Genomic DNA, 27,747 nt, shown 5'->3' on the forward strand with positions numbered 1-27,747 from the left:
TGATTCAGAGAAGGTATGATTTATGAACAAATCCTTAAAAGTTCAAGTAAAATGACACGGACTAATTTACAGATACAAACAATAAAATAAAAACGACATTTAAATAAAGCAGGGGCTGAGTTTTTTTTTTTCAATAAAACTTTATTTTACAGTGCATGAACAGAATGCCATGACCAGGTAATTTCCTTTTTCCGCTTTAAATCATTTTCTTTTCAATTACTTAAAAAAATAATGGAGCGATTTACAGATTTTATTTGAATGAGGACTCTGCAAGTATTTATAAAGGTGCTGTACAATTTATAAACATTTACAACTACCACATAATGTAGAGAACGAAAGGCTTTTTTTCTGTTAAAGCAATGCAAGGCCACATTATTATAAACAGACACTGATATGGACTATGAGAGACGTGGGGAAAACACAATCAGTGCAGAAGACATGAATATGTGTTGGAGCCAAAAGATAGAGCAGTCAAACCCACCAGCTGTGGTTGGCAGCACCGCAGAATATCCACAAGAATAAACTCAAAAGCGTTGAAATGTTTTCACCCAGTTCTATCCATTCAGTTCCATAATTTAATTCAGTGATTTATTTAGTGAGTGGGCTTACTGGGGGAAAAAAGCATCAGTGGACACCACAATGGGAGATCCGCTCAAAAATGTCCCATCTAAGAGCTAAATGAGCCCAAGCTGAAACTGATGAGTAATTTTTGAGACATTTTTTCATTTCAAGTTGCAGCAGAATTGTGAGAAGGATAAACGTAAGCTGGAACAGAATGGAAGAAACCATTTCCACACCACCCAAGGCCATGATGCTGGGCTGCGTTCTTGAGTTGTTTCAAACGGATATTCCTCAGTACTGTCCACAATGAATGTCCTTCAGACTCTATACTTGAGTATAAAAGCAGTTCTCAAAAAGTAACATTTTCTTTGGAAACTTCATGTGTTGTTTTGTTTAACTTCAGCTGAGACATTGTCAACCTGATCCAGAACAAGAGTCAAACGAGTCAAATGACACCAACTCAGTGACCTCTCTGTTTGAATCACTGTTCACTTTGTACAGTAGGTAATACAACAGGCATACTGTGAAGTACTTCATGATTTTATGTATATACATCATATAGATATGATCATGTCAGTGTTCCCCTGAGCTCAACCTTCAAAGATAAGCACAATGCCTTCAACATGAAGCCATTAACTTTTGTTAAACTGTCTTGTACTTCATGTATCCCATTCAACAAAAATAATCTACCCCTTATCCCAAAGACATTACTTCATAATGCATCTTCCTCATGAGAGAAAACAATGTCACGACGCGCACACACACCGTGACCTCCAGAGACTTTAAATGATATTTGCTTTCAGCCATCTCAAACACATGGCAAATGTACTGTAATAAACTCTTCAAAGTTTGAAACATTTCTACAGTATTTTTCATAAACACTGAAAGCTGAGCTCCTGGAACATCAAATAAATGATATGTAAATGGTGATACTGAGAGAAAATGTTCATTAATGCTGACACGTTACTGTGAATGGAATACAAAGCAGTAGGCCCTTATATCAGCTTACTTGAAAAGTATCTTAGGGCAGGGGTAGTCAGTCAGTGCCTGTCCTGGGGGACCACTGTGTATGCTGGTTTTAGTTCTAACCACAACTGCAATCTGAAAATTTTAACAAGCTGTTCATCTTTCTTAATTAGGTGCATTTCATGTTTGTGGGACTATTTACTCTCTTAAACCTCATGTCATAACTAACTGCATCCCATTAAAAAATGTACCATGTTCACATTGTGCTTATTCTGCTACATATATTGCATAAGTGCAATAACTGCATAAAAAGAGGTAACAAAATTCATGACTAAGGGGAATCGATGTGATCGTAATTAGGCTGCCACCACATTTTTAGGTTCTTTACATTTTTTTGACTTAAACTTTGGATAAATGCATCAGCTAAATAACAAACACAATGCAGATTTTACTTGTCATCACACTGAATTCTTCTTTATCAAGCAAATATTTAGTTTTACTATCCACAAGTCCACACCATCACAAATGAAGGACCTGTTGATTCACCTCACTTTTTATCTTGTTCACTTAAATACATTTGGAACCTCTTTATATGTAGCCTAGTTGTATGTATAATATTACAGTAAGCACAACGTGAACAGGGACCTTATATTCTTCATGGCATGCATAGCTATGTCTGACAATGTGACTTAAGAGGGTAAACATATACATGAAAAGCAACTAATTAAGAAAAGTTAAATTAAAATTCTGGGACTGCAATTGCGGTTAGAATGAAAACCAGCATACCCAGTAGTCCCCCAGCACTGACATTAAATATCCCAGCCTTAAGGCCAAATATGAAAGAATGTGTAAGAAACCAAATTCAAATTTTCCTCAGGAGTAGTTCAGGATATGCACAGCCAAACAATGTACACATATAATAAAAAGACAGTTCAAGCTATTGCATTGTATATAAACACATACCTGCCTGCTTGCTGTATACACACTTTTAACAGACAACCTAAGAAAAGCTGCTAACAACAACAACAGTCAAAATGATGGTGCAGGCCCTTAGCACTCTGAATTAAACATGTGGAATGGCTCAGAATGGATACATATATTTATATATTCTTTTTTCATATATATCTCAATAAGTTAGATATGCTTTATCATAAACATACATGTAGTAAACAATATACTTAACCACAAGTATCTGGTCTTTTTTTAATAAGATACATATCAAGTCTATGGTTCAAAAAGTCTAAAATCCACCGCAAAGCTGATGATTACGTAGCAATCTGGAGTCTACACACATGTACATATTCAATCAACGTCTCTGAACTGGATTTCTAGATACAGACAGAAAACAGTGAGCAGGACCTCCTTGATGCCAAAAAACCTTGGATAGAACATAGTAAACGCATGCAAGGCGGGAGGGGAAAATGCAATTGAATGTCTGTACATAAGTCTGTAGATCTTAGAAGCACAGAGTATCATCCTTCATAAGTCTGCGAGCAATAGAAGCCAATTGACAGAATAGGTGAGACACGGAGTCCTTCCCATGAGCCCCCGATTGGCACATAATAGGATTGACAGACATCACTGTTGGCTAGGCAGAGCTCACAGGTAAAAAATCTTCTTCAAAAGAAAAAAACAAAAGCAAAAGACCAGAAAAATAAAACGTGAGGCAAAGAAACATGGACAAACATGGAAACATGGAAAAAGCTGACTTCATGGTGTATGTGACGCAGAGGTGAAACTAATGTGTGCTCTGAACCAATATAGATGAATTATACTGCTACACAGCATCACCAATACACCCCTGATCTGCTGTGACTGGCTTTAAAAATGGTGGCCAATGAGCTGTTCATGGCCTGCATTTACTCTGATGACTACATTGCCCATAAGTCATCAGTTTGCCTCTCGGGCCACCTCTGACTGGGACATGATTTTTGCTGTGCTGGGGACCTTCCATGGGCCAGGGGTGATGGGTGTCTTCTTGCTACTGGGGTTTCCGTTGCAGGACGGCTCCTGGATGGAGCTGGTGGAGCCCTTGGGGTCCTTTTTGTTCTCCTCGGTGGCCGTTTCTTTCTTCTTGGACTCCTTGCTCCCCCGGTCTCGTTCCTTCTCTTTTTCCCTCTCTCTCTGCTCCTTCCGGCCCCGGGTGGCCACATCCTCCACTCCGCCCTTCTCTCTGTGTGACTGGGAGTGGGACGGCAGGGCCCCAGCCTCTCGCCCCGCCTCCTTTTCTTTCCTATGCGGCTCATTGGCTGCCCTAGCGGCCTCCCCGTGGCCTCCGGCCGCCTCCCTCTCGTGCCTGCGCTTGGCGTCCTCGTCCTTGCGTCTCTTCTCCTTGCCCTCGGCACCAGAGGCGCCCTGCTGCCCCTGCCCCCCCGCCCTCCTGGGCTGCTCCTCCTGTCTCTTCGACGGTTGCCTGGAGACGGTGTCCTGCTCTTTCGGAGCGGACTTCTTGGGGCTGGAGGCGCGGCCGTCCCTGTGCGTACGAGCCTTCCTCTCCTTGCTGGGCTCCGCCTCCCGTGCGCCCTTGTTGTTTTCGGCGGGGGCGGGCGGGTTCCTGTCAGTCTTCCGGGGGCTCTTGGAGCGCTCCCTGGCACCGGCCCCCTGGCCCCCGCTGGCTTTCCGTGGGCTTCTAGCCCTGTCTTCGTGGGGGGTGCCGGAGTCTCTTTTCTTGGGGAGGGACTTCCGGTCCAGGGTTTCGGGGCTGGTGGGCCGCTTGTGGTGGTGGTGGGGTTGGGGGAGCTGCTGCCCCCGGGCCTTGCCGGCTTGCTCTCGGATTGGCTCGGGGCCGACTCGGTCACTGTCATTGGCTCTGGGTTCGGGAGCTCTTGGGGGAGTGGCAGTCGTGTCCCTGCTGGGGGTCTCCTCTTGTGCCTTGACGGGGGCGGGTGTCGGGGAGGGCTCGGAGGTGGAGATGGACGTGGACATGGTGGAGGGGGTGGCTGGGGACGATGGCTCATCTGACGCTGAAACTCTTGGGAAGTTTGTGGGTGAAACCATTTGACCTGGTGCGAAATGGAGAGAGAGCACTTTTCAAACTGGCAAACAGCAGCAGGTAAGGTGCACACACATTCTAAAAAAACAGCCTCCGAGGGTAGACGAGAAACGATCAATTCTGCCTGACAAAAAAGGGGAAACTGTTGCTTTAATGCACTGTTGAGTGTTGATTAATGATTAGAATAATCAAACTCCGGAAGCACTGCTGTACACAGTGAGGCAGTTAATACACAAACAGTTTGTTCAATCATCGTCATAAGGAGAGCCTAACCACATCGAGCTTCCAATTCAAACCCCAAATGGCCTCCGTTCCTCTTTTCAACAAGACAGAAAATGAGGTGTACTGCAATGTGACATTGGTGGCTCCATACAGTAAAATACAAGTTATTACAGTTCCTCCCCAGCGCTGGCATTTCAATATCCTTTTAACACTGACAAGTGCTGGGCCGCCAGACCCCCATGCAGGAAAGGAGTAGCTCAGAAACCCAATTGTGAATTTGACCCGCTCTTGCAGGAATGGATTCATATTCAATGAACTTCAGCTCTGTGGGGGTCTCTGCCACAGCAGCTCTTATTGTTCCTGTATCTAAGAAACAGAGTTAGAGTCTGTGACCACGTCTAACTCCTACAGCTTTCACAAAGCTCCTATCGTACAGGATAACTTTCTCGGATCTGCCTCGTTCAAGCCCTTTTAATACTTCAAGAACTTGGAAGCATTGTGGTTTGAACTCAGAATGACCTCTCCAGGAGAAACATCTACAAAGAAAGGCCGAGGATGTATAAGATGTGTATGTATAAATAAGCCGAGAGAATCAGTGCAGTTATTTGTTTAATCCTCATCTGAATACTGGATGGCTCTGTGCGAGTAGATACAGGAAGTGTGTGCGTGTGTGGGTGCATGTGTGTATACTTTTTTGAAGCCCTCACTTTGAGTTTTTCAGGGGGAAGTGGGCAAAGGGGGACTCTGAGCATGTGCTTCTGAAAATGGTGAAGAGGAAGACAGAGGAGGTGAGCAGCAGGAGCTGGAGGAACCAGAGCAAGAAGAAGAGATTTACCAAGGTGTTTAGGGACAGACCAAGAAAAGCAGTGAGGCCTTTAGTGATGCTCGGCTTTCATGTAGAAGCACAGGGTGGAAGAATTCAGACCTGGAGGAAGAAGAGAGACAGAGAGAGAGAGAGAGAGAGGTGCCAAGGCAGAGAAAGTGTGAGCTGCGAGCAAGCAAGAGACACCTGTCCTCACGCTGAGACAGGACAAGGCTCTGTGGAGAAGTATCGCAACAACGCACTGGATGCTAATTATTAAGATGTGAATGTTTGTGTGTGTTTCAAACCTGGGTCAAGTAACTATAAAATATTTTAACCCATTAGACACCTGTACAATTCATGAAGGTTATTTACCATTTGAAAATAAATATCTAGTTTCACCGGGATTGAAGTTACATTTAAGATTCCCAGGGATCTGCAGCAGTGTTTTAAAATTTGACCAGCTTTGAATGTATTTAAAATACGTATTAGAAATGACCCAGTGTTTGAACAATGAGCATTAAAAACAATAGTCAGTATGTAGGGTTGAGTACTCGGTGTGGTCAGTATGTCATGTTTATACAGTGAATGAGTACTCAATGTGGTCAGTATGTCGTGTTTATACAGTGAATGAGTACTCAGTGTGGTCAGTATGTCGTGTTTATACAGTGAATGAGTACTCAGTGTGGTCAGTATGTCGTGTTTATACAGTGAATGAGTACTCAGTCTGTCAGCATGAGTACTCACTGTGGTCAGGAACCAGGCCCAGGCCAGGTCTCAGCAGCAGTAGGACTTTGTTGCCCCCGGCCTGGATGAGCTCGATGGCCCGAGTGTGGGTGATGCCCTGAGTGGGCTCCCCATTGATCTCCACTATCTGGTCCCCAACCTGCAAACACACATACAGTACACCATGCCAGTCAGGCCAGCAGAAGTCACACATCTTACCAACTCACTGGTGGTGTTCCTCAGTGCATTAGGGTGCATTACATAATGTTTCCACAATGAGCAGCCTAGTCCTTAGCATCAGTTATAATGTATGTGTAAACAAACTGTTTGCTTTTGTAGCCTGACTGCTCATTCAAGGTTATTCCTGAGGAACATGCTCCAGTCTCCCCCTGTGGGCTTGGAGCCCTGGCCCCACGGATGCACTTGTCAGGGTGTTGGTTCCAGACTTACGTGCACCCTCCCGTCCTTGAGGGCGGGGCCCTCCTCTGCCAGGCGCAGGATGAACAGGCCCATGTTGTACTCCTTGCCCCCCCGCAGGCTGAAGCCGAAACCACGCTGGCCCCTCTCCAGCTCCACGTGGAAGCAGCCCTGCAGAGGAATGCACAACTTACACACCGCGGTGCTAGGAAGGGAGAATAGGGTGCTGTCCACCAGGTGGCAGCACCGGCCCATCTGCAGGTATGGCCACAGCTGCGAGTCATTGTAATCACAGTTCGCCTGGAAAGTTTCCTAGTTGAGGGCTACAAGAGGCCTGGATTTTTGAGTTAAGAGACAGTTGGGGTTAGGATATTGTTCTGTGCACTGCAGCTAGAATGGAGTATTTTCAGGATTTTTTCTCAGTTTGGGTGGCAAGTTTTGCCTTGTTTTAGTAAACGTTTTGTGGATTTAGGGAAAAAAAAAGGCTTCACGCCAACCCTTTCTTTGAGTTGTGCTGTTCACCAAGTGAGCAGTGGCCACCCCCAGCCCTGCATCGCAATACTTAAGAGTCCACACACATGTATGCCTGCGTGCGCGCACACACACACACACACACACACACACACACACACACACACACTCACACACTATGTGCAAGCATACATATATTCACTTTCTCATATAGAGAAACACACAGAAACACACACACACACACACACACACACACGCACTCAGACACACACATACATACACACTCACACACATGGCTTGCACCATACACAGGAACTTTTAGCGAGCTGTGGACAGACTGGTTTTCTCAGTGCACACAGGCGCTCTACGTGCTGTGGACTCACCGGTTTGGAGCCTGTGGTGCACAGAGTCCCAGGCTCGCTCTGTGGGAGGCCCTTGTGTTCTGTCCAGGGGACCCCCTCCTTCTCATCTGCATCCTGGCTGGGCCTAAAACACCACACAGACACAGACACAGACACAGACACAGACACACACAGACACACAGATATATTATAGTGCCAGGCCTGCAGAGCACTGCCAGACCATTCTCCTTTTCAAAAAGCATGCCACACATTTGAGTGTCTTTGGTTCAATAAATCATCAAGGACAGTCAGGCGCCACAATTCCTAGAGAGGTGCAGAAACACGCAGCAGATAGATGGCTGCTTTGCAGGAGTCATTACATCTCTTTTATTGAGATTTAATATCTCAAAAGAGTGACCCCTTATCGAAGTGGTTCATCCCAACTATTAAAGAACTTTCAATTCTTTACTGAGCAAGCAGCCTTTTCAGCTTTCTGAAGAGGCGGGTGACCTGAGCCGCAAATTTGGGAATTTAGTTAGGAAAAAGAAGATAAATATTTGGACTTAAAAAGAGGTGGAAATACCGAAGTTAATTCCTTCAGCTAGCTTCTGAGCAATTAGTGCGGATAATGTTGTAGGGAGCCATTCCAGCAGTAATGGATTAAGCAGCTGACACAGGTAATCTCATTTAAAGTGGAAGATCAAAGAGCGTCTGATCATGCTACCCTCCCCTCCCTAACCACACGGCTGCTTCTTCTCCCGCCAAACAGCCAGGCCAGGAGGGCAGAACCGCTGCGATAACGCTCCACACGCTCCAACCCGGGCCCCCCGCTTTGGGCTTCTGCACACCCCCCCCCCTTCCCGGTACAGAGCTCGCTAAATTTTTAAAGTCATGTTTCTGCCACGCTTGGCTGGCAGGCACACGGAGTACCGTGTCAGCCTGGTTTCCTGTCTGGTGTTTTCAGGTTGAGTCTGGTCTTGTAGTGGCTGTGGTGTACGGGAGCGTACCGGTCTTCGCGGTTGGCGGGTTGCTGGCCCACGGCTCGGTGCTGTGCCGCGGGGCTCTGTTTGGCAGAGCTGGTTCCGGACGGAGGCCCGCTGTGGTCTGAGATAAGAGGGGGAGGGCTGGTCAGACGCTGCCAGACAGAGACACGCATCGTATTCACTGCAGGTCCCCCGGGGCTTACCGTCCTCCGGCACCACGGTGAGGGTCACCGTGTTCCCCGCGTCCTTGATGAGCTGCACGATGTCGTTGTGAGCCAGCTCCACGATGGACTGGCCGTTGACCGCCGAAATGCGGTCGCCCACCTTGAGCCGACCGCAGCGGTCGGTGGGACTTCCTTCGATGATGCGTCCGATTTTATGAGGTATGACTGGAGGAGAGAGAGAGCCAGAGTGAGAGACAAATAGAGAGAGACAGAGAAATACAGAGAGAGATGGAGAGAGACATGCAGGACACATTAAAAGGCTCGCTCTGGCTGTGGTGTCCAGTGTCAAAATCTGAACCGAGTGTAGTGTAGTCCTAATTGTATAATCACATTGGGCCCTTCCTGAATTTTTAATAGCGAGGCATAGATCTGTCTGGGCTACAGCTCAATCTGTGCTTTTATGGCGTAATCTCCAGTCCTGTGTGCCGCCCATTTGCAGCTCCTGACTGTCTGCTCTCTCCTCAGCACTGGCTGCTGCGATTCATTTGTGGATTGATGTAAAATGGAGTCTGAACAGAGATGGTGATGAAAGGGTGAATTGAGTCTCTGGGCACGTATCACACAGCCGCGGTGCGCTTCCGTGCTGTGAGCAGCCGGTGCGTTTCCCTAGCATTCTGCAAGGAGGCTGATGCAAAGTGACTGGACAGCGTGATCCGCTAATGACCCTTCCAGGCGGAGATGCTAACTCCACCACTGCACAAATGAACACACAAATAACGGGCGCGTGAGATTCAAATCCAGGAGCCTCCAAGCCGTAAACGACGAAGGTAACCAATCACAGCCAGGCTTTTAGAAGCTTAAAAATGTTACTATAAGTAGTGCAGTAATGTCCATAATGCTATTCCAGCAGATATGCCAATATGAAATATTTTACTGCCGTCTAAAATATAATAAAATATAGTGAACCAGCATTAGTGCTCTCAGCTGAGTTGCGAATTGGGCCAGGGTAATGGCTGCATACTCACGATATTATAGTAACACTATGATATTACTATTGTATGAGAGCTTCCTTTGGTGTACAGCCAGCAGGGGTAGCGGTAGCAGCGCGTTTACCTCCTGGGGGCGGTTTGTTCTTGGAGGTGAGGATGACGAAGCCGAAGCCTTCGTTCTCCTTGCGCTGCAGCGTGACGTCGTAGGACTCCCGCTCGGCCGGCGCGGGGGCCGGCGCGGGGGGCGGTGCGGGGGCCGCTGCGGGGGCCGGCGCGGGGTCCTCGCTGCGGGGCGCTTTGGGAGAGCCGTTTACCACAGCGGGGGGCCCCGGCTGCTGGGGCCCGTCCTCTTCTCCTCCCGCATCTGAGAGAGGGAGGGAGGGAGGGAGGGAGGGAAAGCGTGTGTGTTTGAGAAAGCATGAGAGGAAAGGAGAGAGGGAGAGAGAAAGAAAGAGTCATGGCGGGTCTCATTTATCAATACTTTAGTAAATTCATGCGTAAACGTATGTGTAATTGGAACCAAATGAACAAATTCTGCTGGATTTATCAAAAATGTGTAGACAAAGCTAGCAGAATTTTGCCACTTTTTAAAAATTGTTTTAAAAAAAATAAAATAAGAACGAATGGAAGAATAAACAAGATTTACGACCACGTTTTTTCATTTACACACACAATACAGCTCAGAGCACTGGTGAAATCCTAACAGACAAAAACTTTTATAAATCCCACATTGTTTATGTAAATGCATTTACAAATGATTCATGATCAAATTCGTTCGACTCATGTTTGATAGATGAGGCCTTGTGTGTGCAAGTGGAAGAAAAAGCAAGACTGAAAGAAATTGAGTATGAGCAAGAGAGTCTGAGACAGTGACAATTCTAACAAACAAGCATCTAATAAATAAATCTCTGTATATTCTGTTATCTGTTTGGTGCCATTTTTATTGGGAAAATGGCCATTGTTTGCTAAAAGTAGCACATAAAATCATCCCATAAGCTCTCTGTTCTCTGATCTGGGTTCAGCAGGCTCAGAGGATCACATGCACAGATGAACCAGTGGGTACCAAGCGCCTTCGTAAAACCAGACAAAAAGCCAAAACTAATCACTGTTCCAGCTTTCTCCACTATTCTAGGGCCTGGGGCTCATAATAAGAGCACATAACATTACATTGACAAAGCTAACACTCTCATCCAATCTAAGGAGTACACGACCCATTAAAACAGCTATTACAGTACACTGTTAATGACACCATGATGTGGAGATCTGTAAGGCTCAGTCCCTCACATTCCTCAGCCTGGTTCCACCTCGACGCGCAGAACGCCACGCACCTGTGTAGACCACCTTCCGTCGCACGGTCAGCATGACCTGGCCGTTGCGGGCGGCGTTGGTCATCAGCTCCAGCACCTGCTTGTGGGACTTGCCCTTGACCGGCACGGCGTCGATGCACATGAGCTCGTCCCCCGCCCGCAGACGGCCGTCCTTCTCCGCGGCGCCCAGGGGCACGATGGCGCCGATGTAGACCTGCGAGAGCGCGCCGCCGCGTTAGCATAGCTGCCTGGTCGTGAGGGCTCGCTCTGTCAAGAGCGCACTGCCAGGCCATGTACACAAACCATGAGAACTGTTCAACTGAGGAAGCAGCGGTGCTGTTTAACAGTGGTGCTACTCGCACGGGAAGAATGAGAGAGGGTAAGGTAACCCGGGATGTTATAACATATCAGAGGATAACATATCATCCCACGACAGGCCCATCTACACTCATAAACAAAACTTACTGGCTGATCCGGACCTTCCCCGCCCAACACGCGGAACCCGAAACCGGACTCTTGGTTCCTTTTGATGAAGACGTCCAGATCCTTGGAGTTGGGCGCTGTAATGTGAAGAGGAAGAGGAGGAGGAGGAGGAGGAGGAGGAGGAGGAGGAGAAGGGTGAGATGGTTGGAGCAAAATGATGAGAAAAAAGGACAATGTTGGTTGGTGTTATGCCAGTATGTATGAGGAATGACCTTCACTTACATGGCAGTACCTGAGAACCGCCGTTCATAGTTCACAGACCTGGTGATAAGGTGGCGTCAGGAGAGACCCAAACCCGGTCCCTCCTGTACTGAACTCTAAAGGCCAGCTCTGTGCTGGGCAGCCAGCCGACACAAAAACACCTTTGTTCACTGCCCCTTTTCTTTGTGCTGGCTCTGTTTACACGGCTCTACTACACTATTTACTCTCCAAATCGTACTACTGTGGCTCTCATATCAGTCAGACAGTAAACCTTTTAACTGTCTAAATGTTTACCACCCTTCCCCAGCTAAACCATCTTTGCATTCCATTGTACAAAGCTAAATTTACATTGTTAAGAGTGCTATATTAAATAAAGATTGCTTTATACTGAATGAGCATGTCAGTTCATTGAGATCGAGCCCCAAAGCAAAGAATCCATGAATGGGTTATGGGATTACTCAACTTTACTCAAAAGGAGACCTGGGGCCACAATATCTCATATTGAATGGGAGAGAATGGATTTGACAGGTTAAATAACGGCATAAATGCTGTGATTATGATCTGAGAAGGAATGGGGTTTTCACCCCGCTGGTGTACTTGCAGCTCAACAGTGGGGTAAGGGAGATGGGCAGGCCCTTAAAGGCACACTCACGCTTGCTCTCCTGCAGGGCCCGGGACTTTATGTAGAGCTCGGTGGGGTCTGGCTTGGGGGAGTTGGAGCGTGTGGTGCTAGGGGGGAAGGGCAGGGGCTGCGGGGCCGGTTCGGTCACGTTCGGGGGCTCCGTGCTGGTGGCTGCCACCTCCTGCTTCAGTGAGAGGGAGGCCTCGCGCTAAACCACGGAGAGAGGGCAGAGTGAAACCAGGAACGCCAGGGCTGTCCGCCTAATTCATCACACCCTCGCCGTGACAGAACAAACCAAAATACAGGATTCTTACAATATTCATGCTCCCAGGAGGGCTGGGAATCATGTTAGTTTGTTGCCCTCCAGCAGTGGGATTAATTGACACTGGCGGTGCGTATTCGTAACAGGTTATGTCTCACTGCTGGTGTTAACCAGTCAGTTCATTTAGCAGCCCTGCTCTAAGAATAACAGCACAGTCTTCTTTTTGCTGCTTAAATAATGTAGCACACCGAAGAGTCTGCTTTTCTGGAAGCGAAGACAAGTTATATCTTCAGTCTTTAATTATTAATCTCCCATCTCATTTTAGTGTTTCCTGGTGTTTCCAGCACTGCGTTATCATTAAAATCCTCCCCAAGAGCTCCCCAGAAAGTCCTCAGGCTTGGCCTAGGAAGAGAGGTAATTAAAACCATTTATTTTAACTCACAGGTTTTAGAGACTTCACAGGAGACGTCTGACCTGCAGGCAGAGAGAGGGAGAGGGAGAAAGAGCATGACAGTGAGACAGAGATCGAGTGAGCGAGAGAGAGAGTGAGAGACAGAGAGTGAAAAAAAAAAAAAAAAAACATGATTAAAATAAAGGCATTTCAGAAGTGGTGGTGTGGAGGAATTAGCAAAAGAAAAGCTTTAATTTCCCAGGACAGGTAAACAGGCACCAATGGATTACCACTGCTTTGCTCGAGGCCTGTTACAGGGACCGCCCTGCTCATCATTATTCAGACGTCGTGCTCTCCTGCTGCAGCCAGTGTGGAGCGGTAGGGTTGGGGGCAGGGCTGGGAGGCGTGATGCTGACGGGAAATTAGGCTAATGACCCCCTTTCCTCTCACCCACAACAGTACTAGCCCTCTCCACGAACACACTGCAGTCTCACACTCATACCAGGGTATGTCTTCACAATCCAACCACTAGGTGGCACTGTACCCCACATGGAACATGGAAACGGCAATGTAATGACAAAATACTGGAACTGACAGAGGTAGGGCACAACCAATATAGCTCACACCACCAATGTCAAATAAACATACAGTACATCACTGTGTCAGAGAGACGGAGAACAGAGAGGGTGTTCATGTGAGAGAGCAGTCGTGTGTGTGTCTCTATGGAGAGGCCTCCGCCACAATAACCAGAGTGCACTGCTGCTGCACATCTGTGTCACGCCCGCCGTATCGAACCTGCGCGTTTCATTTCGCCGGAGCCGCCCATGTGTGACTAGCGCGTCGCCCCAGCTGAATGCGTAAACGCCGTCAGGGGACGTGTGGAAAAATATGAGTCTGTCTGACGCACAAAAACAGCGAACGGGCTCATCTGTGCGTGACTCTCCCGATTCAGGAGCGACCCCGCTTTCGAGCCAAAATCACTCCCCCCCTGGTATCTGGCATCAGAGCGGGGGCATTTGTGTAAATGAAAATGATATGGTGAGTCCCCGCCGGGGCTGCAGCAGCCGCTGGAGGTGGGGGAGGCAGTGGCAGAGGGGGCCCGATGTTGTCAGACTCACGCTGGGCTCTTGAAGCTAACGCCCGTGGGAATCCAAGCCGGAGAATCGGCCAGACCCCCAGCTGGGAAACCAGGCAGTGCGGGCAGGTCTCCTGATGCAGCGGCACCCAAAGCTGGCTGTAGCGCAGCCCGGGGGGGCTTTTAAGGCCGGCCAAGGATGTCACACTTCCAAACGCAGTGGAACTGTTAGACGGGCTCCCTGCCCGAGATGGGGAGGGGGACTGTGGGAGATCGGGGGCCGGGGGCGTTTAATGGGAACGTGGGGACTGTGATGGGGACGTCACGCGACCTCCTGTCACTTCATCACGGAGCGCGGCACGGTGGAAAATGTGAGAATGATCCGTTTAGCAGCCAGGTGGCAAACCCTAATGATATTACCTGACCTGGCAACCAGAGAGGGAAGTGGTTTGACTTTCGTGCTCTCTGGCCTGGTGGAAGGGGGGTAGGTGGGGGGGCCCATGAAGGGCTCTGCAGCTTCCTGCTCTCCTTCTCCTCCCAGGCAGAGGGAGACGAGAGGCCCCCTGGTTATTACTCAGGCTGTCTCTGCCATCAGGCTGGACAGAGGGGGAAAGACTCAGGGGTCTTGCCTTCAGTGCTTTTTAATTGCTTGTTGCTGATGCTGCAGTTGTAACGCTGTAATCTCTGCCAGTCAGTCAATTAGTCTCGCCTGCTGTGTGGAAGTCAGCAACAAACCTGATATCCCAGCGAGAGTGTGGGTAAAGGAATATAGATCTGTGTGCACACTGGATTTGTTCTGTGGAAGCGCAAGCGAATGGAATTAGCCTTTGTGGACTGATGACAGTGTTGCTTTTAAAGTCGAGAGGAAATAAATCTCAATCTCCCATAAAAATGACAGGGCACGGATCTTCACCCAGCACAACTGTTCTACCTGTCTCTATCTGAGCTTAATCTCCTGGATGGAGGAGTTAAGAGCTTAGTATCCCTGACCTAAGTTCCACACCTCACAGTATGCTCCAAGACCTCCCTCTGAGCCCTCTCTTCCTCTCTTCTGCTACAATGCTGTGAGGACACTATGAGGACACTATGAGGACACACAACACTGTGAGGACACAGAGGACACTATGAGGACACACAGCACTGTGAGGACACTATGAGGACACACAACACTGTGAGGACACTATGAGGACACACAACACTGTGAGGACACTATGAGGACACACAACACTGTGAGGACACACAACACTGTGAGGACACTATGAGAACACACAACACTGTGAGGACACTATGAGGACACACAGCACTGTGAGGACACTGTGAGGACACAGCACTGTGAGAACGTTAGGTATTACTCCCGCTCCCTCACCTCCTCTCAGCACCAGCACGTTGACCTCGCTCCCCACGGGCAGGTCCTTGAGGATGTCCACCACCTGGGCGTGGCTGAGCGTCTGCACGTTCTGCCGGTTGATCTCCTTGATGACGTCGCCCTTCAGCAGGCCCCGGCACCACTGCGCGTCCAGGATCATCTTCACCTTCTGGCCCAGGGGGCAGTCCGCGATGGCGAAGCCGAAGCCGCCGGGCCCCTTCACCAGGGGCACGCTCACCAGCTCGGGCTGCAGCAGGGCGGGGTCGGGGCCCTCGGGGTAGCGCCCGTTGGGCAGGGGGGCCGCCAGGGGCCGGCCGCTGGCGTCGGTGGTGACGTAGCGCAGCTCCTGGGCGGAGCCGTGCATGGGCTGCCCGTTGATGAGGGGCACGGCCGTGACCACCTCGGCCGCCGCCTCGTCGCTGCTGCCCGTGTCCTCGGGCAGAGGGTAGCCCCGGCACAGCACCATGTCCACGTACTGGTTCACCGGGATGCACTGGAACATCTGCACCACGTCGGCGTGGGTCTTCCCCAGAACGCACGTCCCGTTGATGTCCACGATCACGTCGCCTGAGGGGGGGGTTAAAGACACGCTGGAATAAAAATTCACTTCATCCTCAATTCAGTCAATTCCTCGCAACCACACCAACACGTCTTAAAGTACATATTCCAAATCATTTATAAAATTGTATTGCGTATTTTCATGACTTTTTTTTTCTTTTTCTCATCGACTTCCAGGAAAACGAGATTTTACGAGTTTTGACGTCATCGTGTACCAGTGGGCGTGTATTTAGATCAAATCTGTTAATCTTCCGTTCCCCTCCGATCATGATCTTTTCACACAGCGGCACGCCTTCTTCCACCCAGAGCCGTTGGCTATAGCTCTACTTCCTCCTCCTCATTTAGCAGTCAAATGGACTCCCAGTCCTACTCCGTACCGATGTGTACTCGCGTATACATCATATCACAGAACTACTGATGTTCTTACTTCCGTTTCAGTGGGTCTTTAAAGGGAATGTGGGGAGAGTGTAGAATAAGCACAGAGAAACTAGGGCAACAGTGCAGCAAAACAGCATGGGAAATGGGCTAATGTATAGGCTGCAGGTTTCATTCTCAAGTGTGCTATTGAGCGAGGCGCTTAACCTGACTTCCTTTACTTAATATTCAGCTGTATAAATACACTCAGTGAGCACTTTATTAGGTATTTATTGGACTTAATTTTTAGACATATAGGTCTCCTGCTGCTGTGGCCTATCCACTTTGAGATTTGACGCGTTGTGTGTTCAGATATGCTCTTCTGCATACCACTGTTGTAATGTGTGGTTATTTGTGTTACTGTCACCTTCCTGTCAGCTTTGTAGACTGGCTATTCTCCTCTGACCTCTCTCATTACCAATACATGTTTGCCTGCAGACCTGCTGCTCAGTAGATTATTTTTTTTTTTTTTTTTTTTTTACATAATTTTTTTTTTTTTGGCCCATTCTCTGTAAACTCTAGAGACTGTTCCCAGGAATCCCAGGAATCCCAGGAAATCAGCAGTTTCTGAGATACTCAAACCACCCTGTCTGACACCAACAATCATTCCATGGTCAAAGTCACTTAGATCAGATTTCTTCCTCATTCTGACATTTAGTCTGAAAAACAGCTGAACCTTGACCATGCTTGTATGCATTTAGTTGCTGCCACATGATTGGCTGATTAAATATTGGCATTAACAAGCTGGTCTACCTAATAAAGTGGTCACTGAGTGTACATTGCATGTACAAACAATTACATATAAATACAAGATACAAAGGTAACATGAGATAATAAGACATAACTACGTCTCAACCTCTCCATCAATTTCTTCCTCTGTTGCGGTCAGGTCCGGCTTGTTTTCTCCATGTTTTATTAAGACAAATCAATGCAGAGCAGAAAGCATTGATCCGTTTACAGTACATCTTACTTCATAAAGCTCCCGGATGGAAATATTTAAGGCAACACTGACCAAGCAATACCCTCGAGAAACCCCCAAGCCAAATCAATATCTGTACGCGATATAGTCGTCATGTCAGTCTGATGAAAGACAAACAGGCTATGTGCTTTATTCAGTGCTAACATCAACAGCTAAAACAGCCAATGTTCATTTATACTGATGACAAACAGGATGTTGCATGTTCTGTACAGAACATGTGCTATCACCCGTGTAAGTCGGGTTGGGGTTTGTGCCGCAATGATCCACAAAGAATGTTGGGCATTATTTTGAGGGCGCAAATGATCATGTATGTGAAAATATGTGAAGCGGTTAGTGCAATACTGGTATTTTGAAGTAATAAAAATAATACGGTGTTGCTGTTTTCATGCTGCCTTTTCTTAGGGCTAGCACTGAGCATGTGTAACGGGGCATGGACAATTCGCTAGGGTGGATTGACAAATACACAGATTTTTTACTTACAACAACGTGCGACTTGTTAAAAGATACAAATACTAAGAAATGTACTGAAGAAGTTGGGGGAAGATTTAACACCAAAACACTACCGCAGCAACAATACACACAAGTTTGCAGGCACGCACTCACAATTCAATATTTGTTTTGCGAACATTTAGCATTGTTTCTCTTTGCAGCTATTGATATTAAGTGTTTCTTTAAATATGCCAGAGCACACACAACATGGAAATATTAATAATCAATCATCTGGCTGTACCATCAGCTAATTAATTCCACAGGGATGCATTTCCTCATAGATCAATCACTCGATGGCATCTCATTCGGCCCTGCAGTCCTGATGGTCAGGCCAGGCATTAACAGTTAGATCGATAGTGCCGCTGTCTCAAAGGGAACGTCAAAGATTGCAACCGCTCAACAGATGTCTGATATTTTACAGTGAAAAGGCGAGTTGTTTACTGCATATGGTCAGTTTTATCTGCTTTACAAATGCGTGAAAAATATGTGCCGGCTTTGGTGAATGAATAAATGCATGTCCGTGATACATGCACTACATGCACTACATGCACCACATCTTCACCCACTCAGTGAGACTCATGTGATTCTTGCAGGGACACATTCATTTCCCATATTCTTCAGCTCCATTACTTTCCCCACACACCTAGGCATCTCGAGCACATGACTTGTGTTATTATTTATTCCATCCGTTATTGCGGTTAGCTCCTGTTGCTTGTGGAACGGGGATGATTGTGCTGTGACAAGAGTGTTCGCTGGTTTCGGAGTTTGCACAGGTTAGTACACCACAGCGCAGAGGTCAATGTCTCATATACAGTGTGTGTGTGTGTGAGTCTGTATGTGTGTGTACACGCCTATGTGTGTATGTGTATGTGTCTGTGTATGTGCTTGTGTACGCGTGTGTGCGCGTGTTTGTGTATGTGTGTGTGTATCTGTGCGCATGTGTGTGTGTATGTGTACATGTGTGTTTGAGTGTACATGTTTGTGTATGTGTGTGTGTATGTGTGCGCATGTGTGTGTGTATGTGTACATGTGTGTGGGAGTGTACGTGTGTGTGCGTGTGTTAGTGTATGCGTGTGCGTGTTTGTGCGCATGTGTGTCGGCATGTGTACGTGTGTGTGTGCATGTGTGTATGTGCATGTATGTGCGCATATGCATGCGTACGTGTGTGTGTGTGTGTACATGTGTCTGTGCGTGTACGTGTGTGTGTGTGTGTGTGTATGTGTACATGAGTGTGTGTGTGTGTCTGTGTGTGTGTATGCGTACATGTGTGTGTGTGTATGTGTACATGTGTGTGTGTGTGTGTGTGTGTGTGTACATGAGTGTGTGTGTGTCTGTGTGTGTGTGTGTGTATGTGTACATGAGTGTGTGTGAGTGTGTGTGTGTGTGTATGTGTACATGAGTGTGTGTGTGTACGTGTGAGTGTGTGTGTGTGTGTATGTGTCTGTACATGTGTGTGTGTGAGTGTACGTGTGTACGTGTGTGTGTGTGTGTCTGTGTGTGTGTGTGTGTGTGTGTGTGTATACGTGTGTGTGTGTGTGTGTGTGTGTGTGTGTGTGTCTGTGTGTCTGTGTGTGTGTGTGTGTGAGTGTGTATACGTGTGTGTGCGTGCGTGCGTGTGAGAGTACGTCAGAGAGCACTGGCTCACTCACCCGAGGCGATCTTGTTGTCGTGTGCAGCCGGGCCGTCCCTCAGGACGTTCTTCACCTGCAGGAACTCGTCGTGCCGGTCGCCCCCGATGATGGTGAAGCCAAAGCCCTGCGAGCTCTTCCTCAGAGCGGTGCGGATCACCGCCCCCTGCAGCTGGGCCGGGTCCCGCGTGAAGCCCCGCACCCCGCCCTCCTCTGAGAGAGAAACAAGAGAAGAGGACGGGAGGGGGGGGGTGAGAGGAAAACTGTTTACCGACTAGGGAGTCGTTTACCTCATATGCTATTTGGGGGCTTAGGGCTGATATTTCCCTTCTGTTCCTATGAAAAAGCATCTTTGGGACAGTCTGCTGTGAGAAGAACTGTACAAATAAAACTGAATTTAATTTAAAGTATTACCATGGTAAAATCCTGCACACAGCCCTCTCTCATTTCACCCAAAAACATTTCCATTTTAAATTTATTCAGAATGCAGTCATTATTACCCAGCACTCAGAGGTTTACTCATTAAATACCGGGCAGAACCTGAAGTAACTGTCAAACACACAGTCCAAAAGAGGAAATGTCACTGGTGTCTCACAAGCGTTTCTGACTAATAGGCACCACTCCGGGGCTGGAATCGGGAGTATAAAAGCTTGTCTTCAGCACCTGGAGATGGAGAATGACGTCTCCCCCGCCTGCAGTCTGACGGTTCTGAGGGAGAGCGTGACAAGAACGTCAGGCTGAGGTCACTGTGAGAATGCGATCACAGACCGAGAGCCATCTGTCCCCTGTCCCTCGTGTCAATGGAGACCGAGTGACGAGATCTGTGATGTCCCCCCTTAATGGCACAGAGACGCTCCTAGATCCTTCCACTGACTGGCTGGATGAATTAAAAATCACCAAAGCAATATGTTCCGAGCAGCTTGTCAAGAGGATGCCAGCCAAGGAACATCAACAAAAAAAAAATGTAAATGGATAAGAAGCCTGCCAGAGAACTGGCAGTGAAATTCCCTTGTTAATCACACATCCGTAAAAAAAAAAAAAGTAGCCATTTTCCGCCTGTGATAAAAAATGTAAGCATTATTTATGTGTTTTTTTAGAGCAGGATAATAGGTATAGGCACTGTTAACAGCGATGGGGCCATATACTGGCTTCGGCTACAGTGTGGCTTCACCACGCCGCCTGTAAGCTCATTGAGACAAGACAGACGGGAACCAGACCCCACAAAGCAGTGGCAAATCCCCTCAGAAGCCACCCGACAACAGCGAGTTAGACCTTAGTAGTGGATTTGTTACGCGGTACCCCAGAGGCGCCGTGAGAGGTGTGCAGCCATAGAAACGTCTCTGGGCCGGCAATTGGATGTGTACAGGTACAAGCGTTGCCGGGGACAGCCTGTGCGAGTGTGCTCTGGTGGGTTTTAATGCAGGGCCTAAACTCTATCTAAAACTATATATCTGCTGACACGAGACAGCTTGGAGCGAGATGTCTGAGGGAGAGGAGCTGTTCTTTTCTCTCTGGTAATCAGGCAGGCATAGAGGGCAATGCGCTACGCTACACAGCACCTGGAAGTGGATAAAGTATTTTTCTCTCTTCGAGGCCAAGGGGAAAAGGACTTAAGATTCAATATACAATCTCGATGGCTGGACTCCCTCCTCGTGGGACAAGCAAAAGCATCCCCACCCCACACTGCCCACCCCCTTGCATCCCTGTCCAAGCCCCAAACCCTCCCCCCCCAAAGGCTAATGGGATTTTGATAGCATAATTGCATTCGAATCATTCCGAAAACGTGTGGAAGGCCTGATTAATGCGTGCGTGTGTGTGACTGTCTGTGTGTGTGTGAGTGCGTGTGTGTGTGTAACTGTGTGTGTGAGTGTGTGCGTGTGTGTGACTGTCTGTGTGTGTGAGTGCGTGCGTGTGTGTGACTGTCTGTGTGTGTGAGTGCGTGTGTGTGTGTGACTGTCTGTGTGTGTGAGTGCGTGCGTGTGTGTGACTGTCTGTGTGTGTGTGAGTGCGTGTGTGTGTGTAACTGTGTGTGTGAGTGCGTGTGTGTGTGTGACTGTCTGTGTGTGTGAGTGCGTGCGTGTGTGTGTGTGACTGTCTGTGTGTGTGTGAGTGCGTGTGTGTGTGTAACTGTGTGTGTGAGTGTGTGCGTGTGTGTGACTGTCTGTGTGTGTGAGTGCGTGTGTGTGTGTGACTGTCTGTGCGTGTGTGTGTGTGACTGTCTGTGTGTGTGAGTGTGTGCGTGACTGTCTGTGTGTGTGAGTGCGTGTGTGTGTGTGCACGTGTACCCTCCTTCTCCCTGCCCCTCCACCCGCAAGCAGAGTCACATGTCGAAAGAAGTCGGCAACTATGATCTTGAAACCTGCTATTCTGAGAGGGCCTTCTCATTGGCTCCTTAAGATCAGCGTCCCACAGAGCGATCAAGTCACGTCCACGCGCTCAGCGAGCGATCAGTAAAACGCTGGCGGACCGGGGGGGGGGGGGGGGGGACGCGGACGGGGGGTGTTCCTGTTTATATAAACTTGATTAACTCGTCATCCACAAAAGGACAGGCGGCGTCTCGGGGTGAGATGATTATATTAAATGTCAGAATGGATCGCTGTGTGTAATTAGCGGCCCTGTAATGGCGCGCTGTGACTACGCGGGGTCAGGCTGAGAAGCCTTGTCAAAACAACGTTTAAAAAAACCCTGCACGCTCCTCTCGCCGCTGTAAGCAACCCGTCAGCCGCTTAATTCTCATCGAGGAAGCAGCCGAGGAGACGCGCGGAGGCTAACGACGGGCCGAGGCAGGAGGGAGAGCCGCAGATACGAGCTGCCTCTAATTGGGCTCATTTGTTTGTTATCGCTGATCTCCGGCGGACAGCCAACAGGTCAAACCGCTCCGACCGCCCAGATAAGATGGGCGACAAGAAGACTCAAATGGCAGATTTAATTGGTAGCTTTTTAATGGAGCAACTTTCTCTGATCTAGGAGAAATGGCCATCTAACTAAGGATGTCTAGCCCATAAAGAAACGGTCAAATTAACTGGTTTGGATATCAGGGGCAGCCGAGCGTAATGCGCAGTACACCTGGCTCAGAAAGGCTAGTCTCCAATAAGGTCCGACTCTTTTCATTTGATATGCTCCTCTTCACACAGTAATGGATGGTCGGAGCACACGCCGTATTTCGGAGGCCCTGCCCGCCAGACGACATTTGTTTCAAGGAGACATTTGGTGGTACAAACCAGCCAGCCAGATCTCAGACCCATTTGACAAAAATATAGCATGCTGAAGTATACGTGAAGTACACCATTTCTGAATACCTTAAGCATAATTAAAGTGTATTTCCACAACGTTAAGGATATCATTCCTTCACACTGGAAGTAGTTTCCTGGCCGTGTGAAATGCTCTCAGCGTTTTAGCAGCTTTGCATGCTAATGCTGCTCCTGTTGTGAATCCCAGCCCGGGGAGAGGCCCGGCAGTTGGAGGATTGAAGCTGATGTCAGAGCACTCATATGAAGGGATTAAGGGAAGCGGCAGGCCTCTTTTCAGAGAGAGGTCCGTGGCCTTCTGTACTTTTTAGCGCCATCACCACAATGTCCCGATAGCGGTTGCGCAATCAATACCGTGATGCACGCTGGTCCGCAAGGTGAAAGCAAAGGAATGTGCACACGCACACGCACACACACACACGCACACACATAAACACACACAAACACACACAAACACACACAAACAAACACACACACACACACACACACACACACACGGTTCTGCTACACACATGCTTATATCACACAGAGCTCATGGTCAAGAGCTCTATTGTCAACATACCGAGTAAGCATCCATATGTAAGCACTTATAGAGCTATTTGAATAGAACATGCGCGCGCGCACACACACACACATATACACACACAAACATTCAAAGGAAGTGTTTAGTTTAAGCTTATACATGCACTGCATGAACAGATAAGACTAGGCTGGCGAACCTCGATGAGATTGTGCCTCTCAGTCCATTTTAAATGCAGTTTGGTGCATCACAGCTGCAGTGCGATAGAAGCACATTTCACACAATCACATCCCTTCAGAGTTAATTAAAAGCAGACAGCATAATGTCACATACAATACAGCACTTTCATTTTATTTAACGTGCACGGTATGTGCTCTCTACGTCATAATAAAAGGCAGGCTCAGCGCTGAACACATTCATACAGCTCACGTACTGGCACATACTGTCTGTCTTTCCCAAGCTATGTGGCATGACGTAGAAGATCATTTGTTTCAGACAAACAGACACATACCGTTCAGACAGACAGGCAGACACAGATGCTAAATAGACATGAAGTGCCCCTGTTTTTATTACACTTCAGATGCTGATGGCAGATTTTGGAAACAGCACGCAGAGTGGGAGTATGCATTTCTTCGAATGTGCAGAAACACTGAACCCTTGGATCCTCCAAGCCTGGCACATCGGACATCGAGTCTGCCAAACTCCGAGGGTGGGTTGGAGGACACAGAGAATTCAGAGCTACTCTAAAACGGGCGAGCGTGTATATAAAAGCCCTAGTGTGTGTCACAAATAATATTATTACAGACGCCCACGTACAGCGTGCTTGCCGCATATTATTCACACAATTGCTCCTTTTAACTTATATTTCCAGATTATTAAATCACCCGTTGCACTCGAGAAGAAAAACAAGAGAAGTGATTTATTCGCTGAAAGATCTCCACTGCGGGCGCTCGCCTCATTCAGCCAGCGGGGTGAGTAATCGTACCGTTTGCCAACGCCCTTCCCCTGCCATTTTGTCCCCACCGATGAGTGACAAGTGATGAGTGGGGGAGGTGTTGGAAGGGCGGCGAACGGCGGGAGGAACGGGGCACACGTTCGCCCGTTTGCCGACGCTTTGAATGGCGGTCGGTTGATGAGGACGGTGTTCACAACGCCGCGACCGGATGGCGGCTTACACTGAAGTGTGCAACATCCCAAAACAAAACAATGTTCTTTTCCCATTCACCCGATACTCATTAAAAAATATTCTGTGCGGAGAATGTTTGGCATTCGGTTCTGTTGTTGAAACCCATTGAACCAGCGCCAGAGTGTGCATTTGTGACTGAGAGGCCGCCTGTTTCCTCTGGGTACCGGGCTGACTGTCAAACGCACTCACTGAAACTATGGAGCATCTAAAAACCCCATTACTGGACCACTGTAGGACAAGTTTAAGAGTAATTCTTAATGTCAAGCGTATCGTGCTTCTGAGTTATCGTTATTGTTGCAATTTATGTAGCAGTGGTACACAAATAGCTGGCATACCAAGACAAAGTGCCTCAACATTTTGATATGCCAAGAAAATTAGACAGAATGAAATGCTACATGGTGCTCCAAATAGTTTTGAGTTAACAGCCTATTCAAAGGCAATTCACCGGCAATTCATATAACCCTCTATAAAATCTTAGCTGATCTTCTGGTGAGTGCCGAGTGGGAGAGAGGAGTTACCTGCTGGTGGTACTGCTCCCTGCTGGCTGGCAGCTGGTGTCTCCTGGTTCAGCTTCTTTTTGGCCTCCAGGACTGGGTTCTCAAATTGAGTCTTCTGATTTATGTGGCTGAAACACAAAGTGAACAACGCTAATATAGCAGCACAGCATTTGCCACACATACCTTTGCTGATGTGTTTTGACATGGCACCACCTTTGCAATCAGTGCCACTTCACATTTGAGTTTAATTGAAAACCACTGGGACACACCTCTCTGGAGGTGTTGAAAATGATTCTTTTGTCATCACGCTGGTTGCCGTTTTGAAATCGGAGCAGAATCTGTTCAGAGTCATGTGAGGTGAGGCCCGGTGTGTGCATCAGCAGCATGCTAGCATAGCATCCCTGCCCCTCTCCCTTACATTTTAACAACCGTGACCCAGGCCGTTCTTCCCTGAGCCATACCGGTAAGCTTTCCACCACGGGGTACCTTTACTGTTCAGGATGCTCGCTGTGCCCGTGACGGAAACTCAATCTCCCACAAACCTCTTTCTCATCCTGCAACATTCCAACATTCTGATCTGTTCCCGGCTGTCAATTCATGCAAATTCACACTAAACACGTGGCTGCAAGGCCATAACGAGATATTCGGGTGTTTGACTGATTCATTGAATCATCATAATAATCCTTACTGAACTGAAGCATGTACGGTATGCTGGTGCTGTCAATGCTACATTCCTTTCCAGCTATCCGTTGAAAAGTTTTTTCAATCTTTTTTCTTCTCAGTGGGCTTCATGATGAATAATGGTCAAAAAAGGAGCCCTTTCAACAATTCACTTCTGAGCAGTTACTGAAATGTGAGTGACTCTCAAAGTTCCTATAATTTCCAGGCTGAGTGCTTATACTTAACTACCTGCTGTTATTGGATGATATTGATCCCTTTAGGCTAAGCAGTAAAATCGGGCCTGTAATCCTGTAATGGTCCAGCAGTGTACATTACAGAATGGGTCAGGTAAAGAGGTCAGATCGCCGATGGCACCTCAGGGTTGTCTACATTCTGCTGCTGAAAACACATTGCGTTGGACTCTCTCCGTCTGTTTTCCTCCACTGTTTGTGTTTAAGTCCCGCGTATCTCACGCTGAGCGTGTTATTAACCTGATCCAAAAGCGGGGGGATGTTTTCCGTTTGCTGTGTGCTCTATATCCCTTCTTGCGAGCGCGACACAAACAGACTATCCTCCGAAGCATAATGAGGCATTGTCTTGCGCTTTATTCATTGGAAACAAAGCGTTGGCAGACAGAAAGGCCATCGGCAGCTCTCTGAACCCCTCGTGTAAACACGGCGGATTGTTCTCCCTGCTGCTCGCATGGCTGCGGGACCTTGCAGGAATAATAATGACAAAATAAAACACTGGGCTCTCATTTCCCTTTTCCTCGGACCCAAAGCCGGCCTCCTGACCCAGCTGCTTCCGCCAGGCTGAGGAAAGTCCCAGCAGGACAGTGCTGAGTCTGACACGCTGAGGGCCGTCAAGTGGAGAGCCCCTGAAACCCTCATTTCCAAACACCCCCGCCCCTCGTCTAGTAACCCACCCACCGCCACCACCCCCCGCCAGCCCCCGCCGGCCCCTCTCCTCCTCGTGCCCATCTCCCGGCGACAGATCGAACGCCACGCTGGTTTTAATCGCTCGGATCCATGCCGCTCACAGCGACACCGTTTACGAGCCCTTCCACATAACCATGTCTAATGGCATCAAAATAATGGCTTAAATGAAGAAATGAGCTGCATATAAACACATCCGTATCCCGGGCTTATAGAGTTGTTAATATTAATCCCCTGTTAACTGGGCTTGTTGGAGGCATCTTAGCTGCCTTGTGACGTTCTCACGAGACCTAGACAACGTCAGGACACAGAGAATGAGTGTGGGCTCCAGCATGTCCTGAGGACCCTGGCAGGTTCTGGGGTAAGAGGAGGGACTCACTCCACGTAGTAGGTGCCGTACTGCGGGTCTTCGATCTTCTCCCAGCCGTACGGGAGCTCTGCGGGAACAGAAGGGGAGGAAGCACTGTGTTCAAAAGGGTTCATGCAAATCATACACCGAATGTACTGAGTCACGGAAGGTGAGGAACCCAACGCAACAGCACCCAACAGGATTCAGACTCTGCTCTAGTGAGTGTGAAACACCTGCCTGCTCTTGTTCGGAATGTAAATGGTCTACAGGGGAACAGGCAGCTGAGGCGGTTCTGATCGTTTTGCTGGAGGCCTGAGGAGAATATCAAGTTCTCGGTGCCGTTTCGTGACGGGCACGTACGGCGTAAAGAGCTTTTCACGCAAGAGGGGTCCCCGGGATTAGCTTGGCGTGCAGATGAGCTCGCTGCCTGTCTTTTAGAATACATTAGAAAACAAAGCAGCCAGGCAGGCCCTAATGCCGTCTCTCCTCTCCCCCCCTCAGCTGTTTCCTGAACTCAGCCCGCCGGCCGCTGCCACGCCCATGAGAGATGGCGGCTTTCCATCGTTTGGCACCGGCGGCCCGGCTGTACGTGTGAGCATGGGTGTGCGCTTGGCTGTGTGACAGATTACAGGGTTTGCATATCTGCTACAGAGCGCATCATTTTATTTGGGTGCTTGTGTCTGTGCGAGCGCGTTTGTGCAGGTGTGCGTGCGTGCCTGTGTTTTATGAGTGTGCGCATACAGCTGTAAGTGTAAATGCGTGTGTGTGTGTGCGTGCACGTGTGTGTGTGTCTGCGCACATGCAGTGTCAGAGGGTCTTTTATTCTCACCTCCATCCTCACACTTTTCGGGGGGCTTGGCCTTCTTGGCCAGGCGGGGGTCCAGCCAGGTGGTGGTCTTGCTGTTGTGACTGGGAACAGAGGGAAAAAACACCGGTGTTCACA

At 48.3% G+C, this 27,747-nt stretch overlaps 1 protein-coding gene across 1 annotated transcript in view; it reads right to left on the reverse strand.

Moving 5' to 3' along the window:
- Positions 1–120: 120 nt before the first annotated feature.
- magi3a (membrane associated guanylate kinase, WW and PDZ domain containing 3a) overlaps positions 121–27,747 on the reverse strand; it is a 114,936-nt gene continuing 87,309 nt past the window's right edge. The window contains exons 6-21 of the mRNA XM_061257617.1: positions 27,634–27,713; positions 26,835–26,892; positions 24,882–24,988; positions 19,431–19,622; positions 15,342–15,908; positions 12,952–12,983; positions 12,278–12,455; positions 11,407–11,501; positions 10,963–11,155; positions 9,759–9,998; positions 8,685–8,870; positions 8,506–8,602; positions 7,541–7,643; positions 6,720–6,857; positions 6,291–6,429; positions 121–4,529 (exon numbers count right to left, since the gene is read on the reverse strand). Coding sequence (XP_061113601.1) covers positions 3,418–4,529; positions 6,291–6,429; positions 6,720–6,857; positions 7,541–7,643; positions 8,506–8,602; positions 8,685–8,870; positions 9,759–9,998; positions 10,963–11,155; positions 11,407–11,501; positions 12,278–12,455; positions 12,952–12,983; positions 15,342–15,908; positions 19,431–19,622; positions 24,882–24,988; positions 26,835–26,892; positions 27,634–27,713 — 3,517 coding nt within the window. The 3' untranslated portion in view covers positions 121–3,417. The remainder of the gene's footprint in view (positions 4,530–6,290; positions 6,430–6,719; positions 6,858–7,540; positions 7,644–8,505; positions 8,603–8,684; positions 8,871–9,758; positions 9,999–10,962; positions 11,156–11,406; positions 11,502–12,277; positions 12,456–12,951; positions 12,984–15,341; positions 15,909–19,430; positions 19,623–24,881; positions 24,989–26,834; positions 26,893–27,633; positions 27,714–27,747) is intronic.

This window comes from Conger conger, chromosome 10, assembly GCF_963514075.1.
Source record: "Conger conger chromosome 10, fConCon1.1, whole genome shotgun sequence".
Lineage (NCBI taxonomy): Eukaryota > Metazoa > Chordata > Actinopteri > Anguilliformes > Congridae > Conger > Conger conger.